The sequence below is a fragment of the Podarcis melisellensis genome (assembly GCF_964234715.1).
Source record: "Podarcis melisellensis genome assembly, chromosome: 10".
Taxonomy (NCBI): Eukaryota; Metazoa; Chordata; class Lepidosauria; order Squamata; family Lacertidae; genus Podarcis; species Podarcis melisellensis.
Window position 1 is genome coordinate 73,555,189 of NC_138542.1, and position 12,640 is coordinate 73,567,828.

General features: G+C 49.6%; 1 protein-coding gene across 1 annotated transcript; it reads right to left on the minus strand.

Annotated features, from left to right (window-relative positions):
• LOC309378667 (acrosin-like) lies at positions 1-8,145 on the minus strand. The gene is made up of 5 exons (XM_081927177.1): positions 8,007-8,145; positions 5,649-5,852; positions 3,378-3,643; positions 2,782-2,930; positions 1-1,210 (listed from the first exon to the last, which is right to left on the minus strand). The coding sequence occupies exons 1-5, from the start codon at positions 8,129-8,131 to the stop codon at positions 500-502; spliced, it is 1,455 nt and encodes a 484-aa protein (XP_081783303.1). The 5' UTR covers positions 8,132-8,145; the 3' UTR covers positions 1-499.
• Between the last annotated feature and the right edge of the window lie 4,495 nt (positions 8,146-12,640).

The following is a 12,640-nucleotide window of genomic DNA, read 5'->3' on the forward strand; positions in this document are numbered from 1 at the left end:
TTGAGAAAGCACCAATTTATTGCAGATGTGCCCTGCACATTACAGAACAGCTGCCGGGAGACAGCTGGAACCACAAGGTCTTCCCACAAAGGCTTTGGTGTGGATGCACAAGGGCACTGAAATGTCTGGGGTGCATTTGGGAACCTCCTTGCATCCCTAGTGAGCCCCAGGGGGGCAGAGTCCAGGCAGCGGCGTTGGGTCCTCTGGAGCAGATTGATCTCAGAAGCGAGCTTTGCCCCTCCATGCAACGCTTGCCTGTTTCCTGCCCCATCCCTCCAGCAATTTCCATGGCTTGGCAAAAAAGCGCATATGTGTGTCTGTATCTCTATGTACTTAAAAGATAACCATTTTGTCCCGGGAAGACGGCTTGCGAGATCTGATTTCATGTGCAGTAAGGGAAGGGGAACCGAGCTGACGGCTGCAGCAGCTTGTACAGGATTAGTTTGAAAAGGGGAGGGCAGGGCAGCTGAGTGGCCAGGGGCCGGGATGGACTGTCCGGCTACTTGACTGGCCTGTTCTTCCTAATGTTCCAGTAGTAAGTCCCCACCCAAGAAGGCTTACCAAAGGTCCACTTCTGCGTGAGCCTGGTCCTGGGGGGAGGCCGGGTCACCTGTATGTTCCACGAAGGGTATTGCTGCACAGTGTATTGTGGGTAGGTTCTGGGGGGTGGCCTAGTCAGCACCCACATATTCCACGCTGGCCGGGCTGGAGCCACGGTCCACGTCTGGGTCCAGCCGTAGGACCCCCAGGGTGGCTGGGTTTGCACGGGCTGCAGGGGGGGTTCGGTCTCGGCTGGCGGTTGCTGCCAAAGGGGAGGGGGGGTTGTCACGACAGGCTGGGTGTAAGCCCAGTTCTCAAACTGCTGGATTTCGTTGGGGGACGCTGGCCGCTGCCTGGTGGTTTTCTTCCAAGGATTGGCAAAGGTCTCAAGCGGCATCTGGATGTAGGGGCCCGTGGGCCACCACACCTGGGAAGTTGAGCTCTGTGGTGGGGGTAGGGGTGGGGCCATCGTTGTAGGTTTCCCCACAAAGCCGCCCTGGAAGAAGTCCTCCTTGGTCGACCACTTTATCCAGTCAAGGAAGTGCTGTGTGGACGTGTAGATGCCCGGCTTCTGTGCCTTGGCACAGCCCGTCCCCCAGCTGGTGATTCCGATGACCCAGAAGCGCTCGGACCTTATTTCCCGGCACATGAGGGGGCCTCCGCTGTCACCCTGAGGCAGGAGGAAAAGACGGGAGACGAGTGAAGAGGGTGCAGCTGCACTCAGGAGAACTGGGTTGCACATCCGCCAGCAGCAGCACCAAGGAGCTCTCATGACAACCACAAAGGATGGAGGCATCCCTCATCTTGCATGCAAGAGAGACAGGGTCACACAAAAAGCAGGGCTTCTGCAGATGGGCAGAGAATATCTCACCGGGGTTGTTTCACTCATGCCTCAGCTCTATTTCAGCAGTGAGGTGAAATTCTGGGAAGGGCAGACCAAAAGAGAGCCATACGACCGCTGGAAGCCACTTTGCACTAAATCAGCCTGTTGCTCCAATTAGCTCAGAACTGTCTATGTTGATTGGCAGCACCTTTCCAGGGTCTGAGGTCTCATTCACTCTTCCTTTCTGCCCCGCTCTTTCCAGGCGCTCTTTCCATGTTTTAAAGCTCTGAATCTGAGGGCGGATCTACACTCATGGTTTCAAATGTTAAGGAAGGGTTAAGGAATGACTCTGAAAATGTATATGGACACATGATGTTCCACTTTTAACATTCATAATGTGTTATTAAGGTGTGGCACCAAAGGGCTTGATGAAAAAGACCAAGGTAAAAAACCCACCACTTTAATTAACAAGTATGCCTGGTGACATTTTAGAATGACATATCTAATAACGTTCTAATAACGTTAAACAGGTCAGTGTAGATCCAGCCTAAGTGTCTTTTTTGCCCCATGAAAACCTGCTCTTTAGCACTATTGAAGCAAACATCAATTTGGGTTTTCCAAGGACTGTGTTTGCTTTCACTGTCCTTTCCAGAATGGGCTTTGGAGCAAAAAATAAACAAAAGGGGGTGATCAGACACAGAGCTTTAAAGCACAGACCTGTGCCTGGAAAGAGCTGAAGAAAGGTAATTGTGGATAAGTTCCCAGGCAGAGAAGCTGTCTGGAGATGCCCAAACCTGAGACCTTCTGCATGTAATGGAGATTCGGTGGACCAATGTTCTGACTTGGGATAAGGCAGCTTCCTATGTTCCCAATGCCAAAAAGATGAATAATCTGGGAGCAAGAGGACTCTGTGGTGGGACAGGCAAACCTTGTAGGATGGGGAATTCTGAGGGACAGCCAAGCACGTCTTCTGGAGCAGGCGAGAGAGAGAGCCCCGAATGAGATTTACCTGCCTTTCCCTCCTTGCTGAGAGCCGCAGTGTGGCGTAGGGGCCAGACTAGGACCTGGGAGAGACCAGGGTTCAAATCTCCACTCAGCCAGGAAGCTCACTGGGTGAGCTTAGGGGGGTTTCACTACCTCTCAGCCCAACCTACCTCGCAGGGTTGTCATGGGGATTAAATGAGGAGGGAGAGAACCACGTCTGACACCTGAATCTCCTTGGAGGGAAAGGCAGGAAGATAATAACATATTGAAAACCATGGGGGCTGTCTGAATATGGGATGGAAGGGGGATTTCCCTGGGTGGGACAGAGTTAGGCCATTCCTCCAAGAGGAGGGCACTTCGCTCGTCCTGCCCCTCCCCCCCCCACTTGCCTCCCTCCCTGGAGAAGCAGCCTCTGGCATTGCGCCACTGCGTACCTGGCAGCTGTCAATGCCCCCTTGCTCATGCCCAGCACAGATGTTGTTGGGGTGGATGCGCTTATTGTACCAGCCGGTGCTGTTGCAGATGTGGGAAGGGATGAGGTTGACTTTGGCCTCTTGCAGGACGTCCGAGGTCACGCTTGGCTCTGCAAGCAGGAAGTCTCGCTTTAGCATCTCGCCTCGGGACGCAACCTGGCTTCCAAGTCAATACAACTGATCTGGGAACTTTCTGAACCAGCTCCCACCCTCCAGGTGGTTTTGGGCTATGATTCCCACTGGCCCCTCTTATCAGCTGGGAGGTCCTACAGCCTCTGGAGAAGCAATATCCGCTTCCCAGTCCTGCCATCATTGGCCATCTCGATGCACCTCTTGGTAGGTAGGAATATAGCCAGCCACCCACCCTACCCGGTCCAGGAGCTGGGTGAATCACATTTTTTTTAGTTTAGGGACCCCCCCAGTACATCCAAGAGGTGGCTGGTCTCCGGTTATGTACGCATAGGGTAGCAGATGTGGTGTCCTCCCACCAGGTGTTGCCAGGCAACGCTTCCCCTGTGAGACCCTCTTTGATGTACATCCCACCCCAGGACTCTCACTTGACACATCTGTCACTCCCCAGCCGCTGACATAGCAATGCGTCAGAGACATCACATCCACGTCCATGTCAGGCAAGCAGGCCGGCTGGATGTAGTCGCTGCAGTTGAACGGCGCACTCATCTCCATCAAGGCGATGTCGTTGAGGTTTATCCGTTGGATATACTGCGGGTGTACGATCAGGTCCTTGATGGTGCGTGCCTGGGCGTTGGGGCCAGGGTCAGAAAGCTGGTTGGCTCCCATCACCAGCTTCCATTGATCGAGAAACCTGTAGCAGAGAAAGATGGAAAACTGGCCCACCAAGGGGGAAGAAAGAGGTTCTCTTCGAACCGTGTGCCATTCATATATGATTTGGGGGAGAGGTTCAGGAACCCCATGAAAAGCGGTTAGACTGAATGGTATTGCAGGTGTCTCTGAGTTTCCAAGGATGGTGTGAGTGAGGGACTATTTTAAATTCTTGTTGTTGTTGTTCATTTATTTATTACGTTTCTATGCCACCCTTCACCGGAGGACGACAGGGCAGTTTACAATATAAAAACACAAAAATACAAAACATAATAAGAAACGACCACCACAGTTTAAAAGGCCACAAATGGTTTAATTAGCCAGAGGCCCGAGAGAAGGGGAACGTTTTTGCCTGGTGCCTAAAGATATGTGATGATGGCGCCAGGCGAGCCTCCCTGGGGAGAGCATCCCACAAGTGGGGGGCCAGCACAGAAAAGGCCCTGTTCCCGTGTTGCTGCCCTCTAGGTAGCTGGGGAAATATTCATATAATATAAAGTCATATATAATTGTTATATAATATAATGTATATGCTATTTATTATCTCAGTCAGTAGAGCATGAGACTCGGAATCTCAGCATCATGGTTTTGAGGATGAACAATTCCAGCACTGCAGGGGTTGGACTAGATGAACCTCCTGGTCCCTTCCAACTCTACAGTTCTATGATTCTGTGATTTGAACAAGGAAATCCTGGCTGCCTGCAGCACTGTTCAGGGCATTTTATGGAGAGAGATAAGTACCATGAGTGTGGCACCCAAATAACAATGCCAGCGATAACAATGACCATCGCTTTAGCTGTTATTATGGTTATTAATCTCTGTACAAGCAGCGCATGTAGGGCAACTATGCTTTCAGGGTGGCTAGCAGAATAGATCATAAGCAATCATTGCAATGCATACCCATGTGGAATTAATGATACAAAACAGTTCATAAAACCACAGGGTTCAGACTAGGCTTAGGTACCCCACAGACTTAAACTAGGTTAATGCTAATTTCACCTCCCCTGGGAACTGTAATGAGGTGACAAAATCTGTATCGTGTCAGCACTTGCCACTCTGGTGCCATCCAAATGTTTTGGACTACAACTATCCTGAAATACCCATTAATTCCTGGCTGAGGAAGGTCATAAACTTGGGGCTTTCTGGCACACACCTCACTGTACCAATTTTTAAATTCTAGAACTTCGTCGCTAGAAACCTGCGTTTCTTTTTTCCTCCTCCATCCCAACCCCCTTTCCTTTTGTGCCATGCCTTTCAGATATGAAGGAAGGAGCCATCTATCTGCTGCTTGTTGCCTCCCCGACCCCCTTTTTTTGGCTGTGGTGAGGGGCAAAAATCTTTTAAAGGATGAAATGAGCTATAATGATCTCTGGTAGGCAAGCAGCCTGATAAGCAACAATGTCTCTCTGACGTTATGTAGGTTTATTTACAAGAAAAAACACATCCAGAGCACGGCTTCCCACCTGTTCATATTAATAGTAGTTGATCAGTCTGAATCACCGTCCCTCTCCCAACAGGAAGGACGCCAAAATCCTGCCTTTCTTCTCCTTCCCTTCCGTTGTTCTCTGAGCCCCTCCAGTCTCCTAGTACAGGTACTCCTAGTACTGCCTCCTCCTCACTCCCAGATGACGCAGCCTCAGACTCTGGCTTATCTGCTGGCTGCCTGGCAACGCTCTGGTCACCTTCCAACTCTCCCTCTTCTTGAGAGCAAACAGCGTCTTCCCTGGGAAGGAGGGGGGCTGGACTGCCCTTTCTGGACTCTGACAGCCAGCTCTCATCTGCAGAGATAGCCCCTTGCTCACTTAGCTCAATTTCTGAGGCTGACTCTTCCGCTGTGCTCTAGGGGGTCATGTTCCTGTCATGAGCTCCACAGCTCAGCCGGCATTACATCTGCCAGGCTGAATGATCTGCAGGGACAGCACATCTGGAGACTCTACAGCAAAGCCCCCCACCCCTTGCCGCATGCAGCTGCCCCCTGGTACCCTGCTCACCTTCTGTCTAAGAAGCAGTGCGCTGCAGTGAGGACCCAGCGAGAGCTGATGAGTGAGCCTCCGCAGGTGTGCCTGTAGCCCTGGTTGGATGGGACCTGGATGCTGACGAGCCAGGGCCACGTCCCAGGGAGAGCCTGTGTGCCTCCGATAATCCGAACTGAGCCACCATGGCTGGGCGCCAATGGACGTCTCCCGCAGACTCCACTGGAAAGGGACACAAAGTGCAGACAGCCCACACATGCCATGTGTGACAGGTGAGAGGCACACGAGACTTAGGAAAGAAGAGCGGCCTTCCCTGAAAGGTCCACCTTCTGCCACAGGAACCTGCCCAAGCCAAGCCTTCACCAGAGGCCCTTTCCCAAGCAACCTCACCTTGGGATGGGAGGCAGGCGACTTTGTGGGGAAAGGACTTCTCTGTGATGGCACCTGAGTTGTTGTTGACATTGGTCTGTCTCAAGAGACAATGGGGTGCACCTCCGGGGGTGAAGTCAAAGTACTGCATTAGCAGGACTGAAGAAGAAGAATTTTGGATTTGATATCCCGCCTTTCACTCCCCTTCAGGAGTCTCAAAGTGGCTAACATTCTCCTTTCCCTTCCTCCCCCACAACAAACACTCTGTGACTACCGCTCCCCAGATTACATGACTACCGCTCTTAACCACTATACCACGCTGGCTCGAAGTAACCTCCCGGGGAGCAAGCCTGGGCAATGTGTCTGGAGGTCCTGGGCTGCCCAGACGACAAGACCCCGCTCTTGGCCTCATTGATGTGGTCCAAAGGAGAGCAGAGAAAGATGTTTGGCACCAGTTGGGCTGCAGGAGTCGCCAGAAGGAGGCATACAAGACGCCATCCAACCACCTTAGGGACTCCACTCCAGAGCCTAGGACTTGCCGATCAGAAGGTTGGCAGTTCAAATCCCCATGACGGGGTGAGCTCCCGTTGCTCGGTCCCTGCTCCTGCCAACCTAGCAGTTCAAAAGCACGTCAAAGTGCAAGTAGATCAATAGGTACCGCTCCGGCAGGAAGGTAAACAGCGTTTCCGTGCGCTGCTCTGGTTCACCAGAAGCAGCTTAGTCCTGCTGGCCACTTGACCCGGAAGCTGTACGCCTTCTCCCTCCACCAATAAAGTGAGATGAGCACCGCGACCCCAGAATTGTCTGCGACTGGACCTAATGGTCAGAGGTCCCTTTACCTTTACCTTTAAATGTCTTGCTTAGGGCTCATTCACACTTTCGTTTACCCTGCTCCTTTCCTCCAGGGAAACCCATGGTGTAAATGGCGACTCACAAAAAAGACAATTGCCGATTGCTCTAGGCTAATCCACACTTCCGCTTCTGCCATGCTTAGAAAACATGGGACTAAGAGGCTTTCCTCTTGTCCCACTGCTTTTTCCTAGGGAAAGGTGCTCTTGAGCACACAGTCGGAGGAGAGGGATGTTGAGTATAATTGTTTAATTAAATTTCCATTAAAATGGAAAATAACTCTGTATGCGTGCTGCTAAATGCAGAGCATGGAAACTTCCACTGCAGCTAAACAAAGGACTTGCATAATTAACTTTGAATGTATCTCAGCTACTCTGTCCCAAAGTATTTAACCTTTGGATCCCACGGGGTGTATGCAATTAGTATTCACTTGCAAACCTACATTTTGTGGGAGTTGGGTCCTTGTTCTCTCTCAAGCACCTTGGAAGAAAAGACGTGAGCTGGTGATTCTCTCTCTAGGAAAACACAACCTCCAGCTGTAATGGGGGCTGTGGGAGAGACACGCCTTTGTTTTCCACTTTGGAAGAAGTAATTTTATATTTCCAGGGTGCTGTACCTGTGCTTGGTCAAGCATGTGATATCATGCAACTATTTGGATGTAACTTGTTTTGTTTTTGTGTATGTTTTGGAAAAAGTTCTATTAGTAATGCTTATGAACCATATTTTTGGACTGGGCAATTTTTATTTGAAGAAGAGTCGGTTTAATTCATCCAATTACATTCCTATGTGCAATACGAATAACTGCAATAAGAGTGATTCAGATTTCTCCCTGATTGCCATTTGAACTAATCTATCACTAAAGAGCGGTTTTCCATGGGAAAGGAGTGGGGGAAGAGGAAGACTGCTTAGACCCCTACATTTTAGGCATGGGGAAACTGGAAGTGTGTGTGAACCCTAAATTTAAGGAGGCCAGGAAAGACCAGCCAGGGACAGAGGCAGGGGAGAAAGTGTCTGCAGCAGCTACAATATGTGTGACCTGATACAAAAGCCAAAGGCTTGAGTTGGTGTCCACCACAACGGATGCCTGTCTGAGCAGGAGGGCTGGGCTGGGGCTCTCATCTCCCTCCCCCCTTCCCACTGGATACTGATGCCACTTACCTGCAAGGTTCACCTAGAGCATGTTCAGAGAAGAATATGGAAAGGACCAAAAGAGGAAGAGGAAGCCACTTCATCCTACATGTCTTGACAGGTGGCAGCTTCCGCCGCCTGTTCCCTTTGCTCATGTGACATCACAAACCATGCGCTTCTGGAGCCCCAGCCAATCAGCATGAGGTGGAAGAGCCTGCCATTCTCTTTCAGCGGAATGGAAGAGGGTCTCCCATGGAAGTTCTGTGAGGGGCCAGCCTGAGGCAGGGTTGGCCGGGCAATGCAGCAGAACAACCCCTGGCTCTCCCCTTGCAGCATAGCCATTGTAACCCAAGAGTATTGTCCTCAAGAAGGGATGGGGCTCAGGAGCAGAAGACTCCAGGTTCAATCCCCACTGCCATCTCCAGATGTGGAGAGCTGCTGCCAGTCTGTGCAGACAATACTAAACTAGGTGGACCATTGGTCCAACTAGGTATAAGGCAGTTCTGTATGTGCAACATATTCTGTTCAAATCATGGGTTGGGCAGGGGGTGGGAATCCTCATCCAACAGGGGTTGTCTCTGGCGTTTGAAATGATTTTTATTGGTTTTCAATGGGTCTCCTGTCGCCAAGCCAACGAGGGCAACTCTAGACCATCTGCAAAGCTTAGCAAGTTTGCACATAGCTTTTTGTCTGCTCATGTGGTGGGCAAGAGCTACAAAGAGGTGTAGCAACACTTATTTCATTGTCACCCCATTTGATGCAGTCTCCAGTCTCTGCTACTCCTTTGCAGTCTGGAGGTAGAGGATGGATGGCAGCTAACAGATTGAGGCTGAATCCTGACAAGATAGAAGTACTGTTTTGGGGAACAGGGGACAGGCTGGTGGGGGGGACTTCCTGGTCCTGAATGGGGCAACAGTGCCCCTGAAGGACCAGGTGCACAGCCTTGGAGTCATTTTGGACTCACAGCTGTCCATGGAGGCACAGGTCAGTTCTGCATCCAGGGCAGCTGTCTACCAGTTCCATCTGGTGTGCAGGCTGAGACCCTCCCTGCCCACAGACTGTCTCGCCAAAGTGGTGCATGCTCTGGTTATCTCCCACTTGGACTACTGCCATGTGCTTTATGTGGAGCTACCTTTGACGGTGACCCGGAGACTGCAACTAATCCAGAATGTAGCAGGATCTAATCCAGGATCACAACTAATCCAGGATCACAGGAAGCGGCCACCGGAACCATATAACACCGGTCCTGAAAGACCTACAGTGGCTCCCAGTATGTTTCCGAGCAGAATTCAAAGTGTTGGTGCTGACCTTTAAAGCCCTAAATGGCCTTGGCCCAGTAGACCTGAAGGAGCATTTCCACCCCCATCGCTCAGCCTGGACACCGAGGTCCAGCTCTGAGGGCCTTCTGGTGGTTCCCTCACTGCGAGAAGTGAAACTACAGGGAACCAGGCAGAGGGCCTTCTCGGTGGTGGCACCCATCCTGTGAAATGCCCTCCCACCAGATGTCAAGGAGATAAGAAACTGCCTAATTTTTAGAAGACATCTGAAGGCAGCCCTGTTTAGGGAAGTTTTTAATGTTTGATGAATTATTGTACTTAAATATTTTTCTGGAAGCCGCCCAGAGTGACTGGGAAAACCCAGCCAGATGGGTGGGGTATAAATAATAAATTATTATTATTCATTATCATCAACATCAACATCATCCTTAAGCTATGAGATCCTGGCCCTGTCCTGCCAGCCCATGGCACGGGTTATGGGGTCACATGGCAGTTTACTTCTGCCAGGAGTACTCCTTTCCCTGGCACAGCTAAGTTCTGGTGAGGCATCAGGGCCAAGTCCAGGGAGCATCTTGTTGCAGTGCTTCTGCCAAAAACATGGGACTCTCTGAGGCCTCATCCACACTTCGACCTGTCCTGTGTTTTCAAGGCCCAGGTCCAAGAGGTTTTCATTTGCTCTGCTCTTTGCCTGGGAAAACCCACTGTTGAATCAGAACGAACGCCACTCCACAGAAAATCCAATTTGCGTTTATTCTGATTCAGCAGTAAACAATGGGTTTTTCCCCAGTGAAAGCAGCAAGACAAGCAGAATTGTGGGCAAGATCTCAGACTATCAGATTGTCGGTTGATTTAATATGGGTTTTATTTTCTCTTGTGTTTCCTCCGTTTTTAAGCTGCTTTGGAAACCCATGTAGAAAAGGAGGGCATAAATTAAATAAACTGAGCTGAGCCAAACATGACTCTGGTGTTTCCTTTACATGTTTGAACTATTGATCAAAAGAGACTGCAACACCCCACCCTGAAATGTGTTGTTATTGCAGACTCCTGTACACAGCGGAAGGATGAGCAGTACATGCCACATGCTTAACTTTAGTTTATTTACACTTCAATGCTGAGAGATCACAAACAAGCATCTTGCCTCTGCAAGAGCAGAGAAGCAACTCCTTTCTCCTCGGAAACAAAGAACACCGAGAGAACAGTGAAAAACAGGAAACCAGTGTACGTCACATCCAGTCTCCCATTCCCGTGGGAAACCCAACAGTACTTCTGACTGTGGAATGCAAAACATTGTCCCGTGACAAGCACTTCACTGCACAGTGAAGGAAGCAGAAACCAACATCCTCCCCCTTTCTGTGAACATCACTGGGCAGCGTGTTCATACAATATCAGTACAAACCCAACTTCTGCACATAGGTACAGTGTTGATCCCTTGATACAATCTTGGACATTACATCAGCAGGAATTTCATTACCTGGCATATAGGACACCGTTACGAGTCCCTTCTGAATACATTCCCTAGCATGTTGCAACTTCAATTGCAAGTGCTTCGTGCTTTGCTTACAACCTTCAGAATTCAGCAAAGCCAAACATGCTTTGTTGTCCTGGTAAACCTGGATTGGACATTTGACAGGAATTTTCATGTCTTTGCACAATTGTAACAACCATTCACAATCCTTAAGTGAATAAGACAGTGCATTCAGTTCAGCTTCACAAGTACTTAAGCTAATTGTTGCTTGCTTCTTGCATGACCAATCAAAAAGACCCTGATTGTACATGTAGCAAACTCCAGATGTACTTTTCCTGTCTGTTGTGTCACTTCCAAAACTTGCATCTGCAAATATCTCAAGACCACCAGACTTCTGATTGTTAAATCTCAGTCTGTAATGCATAAAGGTAAAGGTAAAGGTACCCCTGCCCGTACGGGCCAGTCTTGACAGACTCTGGGGTTGTGCGCCCATCTCACTGAAGAGGCCAGGGGCCAGCGCTGTCCGGAGACACTTCTGGGTCACGTGGCCAGCGTGACATCGCTGCTCTGGCGAGCCAGAGCTGCACACGGAAACGCCGTTTACCTTCCCGCTGGTAAGCGGTCCCTATTTATCTACTTGCACCCGGAGGTGCTTTCGAACTGCTAGGTTGGCAGGCGCTGGGACCGAGCAGCGGGAGCGCACCCCGCCGCAGGAATTCGAACCGCCGACCTTTCGATCGGCAAGTCCTAGGCGCTGAGGCTTTAACCCACAGCGCCACCTGCGTCCCTGTAATGCATAGTGCCTTTCAAATAGCGCGCTATGCATTTCAGAGCTTTCCAATCCTTAACACTAGGATTGTTGACTTGTCTGCTTAGCAAATTACAGCTAACAGCAATGTCAGGTCTTGAACATCTGGCAATGAAGTTTAACTTGCCTAGCACACTTCTGTACAGTGTAGTGTTAGAAAATGCTTCTTCAGTGTCTTCTACCTGATAACCTGTTGTCATCGGTGTGTCTACAGGGTTAGCATCCATCAGGGTTAGTTTCCTTAACACATCAGCAATTTTCCGTGACTGGTGTACTAGAATGTTACCATCTTGATCTCTCTCTATTTCCAGAGATAGGTAGTTGTTTACCTCACCAAGATCTTTCATGTCAAAGTGCTCTTTCAGTTGAGCTAGGGCGTTATTGTACATTGTGACATCTTTCCAAAAGAATAAAATATCATCAACATAAAACAAGCAATACAGCTTCTTTTGCCCCTCCTCTTTGACAAATACACATGGATCAGCTTTCCCTTGCTGAAAATCTAGAGAAAACAATACTTCAGTGAGTTTTGTGTGCCAACACCGTGCACTTTGTTTGAGACCATAAAGGGACTTCTTTAGAGCACAAACAAATCCCTGTTTTACCTGTACGCCATCAGGTGGAAGCATATAAAGTGATTCACCTAGAGATCCGTACAAAAACGCTGTATTCACATCGTGGTGACTAACGTGTAGATTTTCCTCTGCAGCTAGCTTGAGCATAAGCCTAATGCTCTCATACCTCACTGTGGGTGAGTAGGTCTCATGATAGTCTTCACCTGGTACCTGTGCAAAACCTCTGGCTACCAATCTGGCTTTGTGTCTGACTATCTTGCCATTTTGATCTGTCTTCGCTTTGAAGACCCATTTGCTTCCTAGCAGTTTCATTCCTGGAACTACTGGAACTAGCTCCCAAGTTTTGTTCCTTTCTAAGGAATCAAGCTCAGCCTTCATGGCATTCAACCATGGCTCAGCTTCCTTTGAATCCATGTCCTGGATTTCTTGGAAACATGAAGGTTCAAATACCTTCTTGGAGCTTTTAACAGCTGCTACTGCTGTCTTAGCAAATTCATCAGCAAATCTCTTTGGAGGTCTGCCTTTTGTGGCTCTTTGTG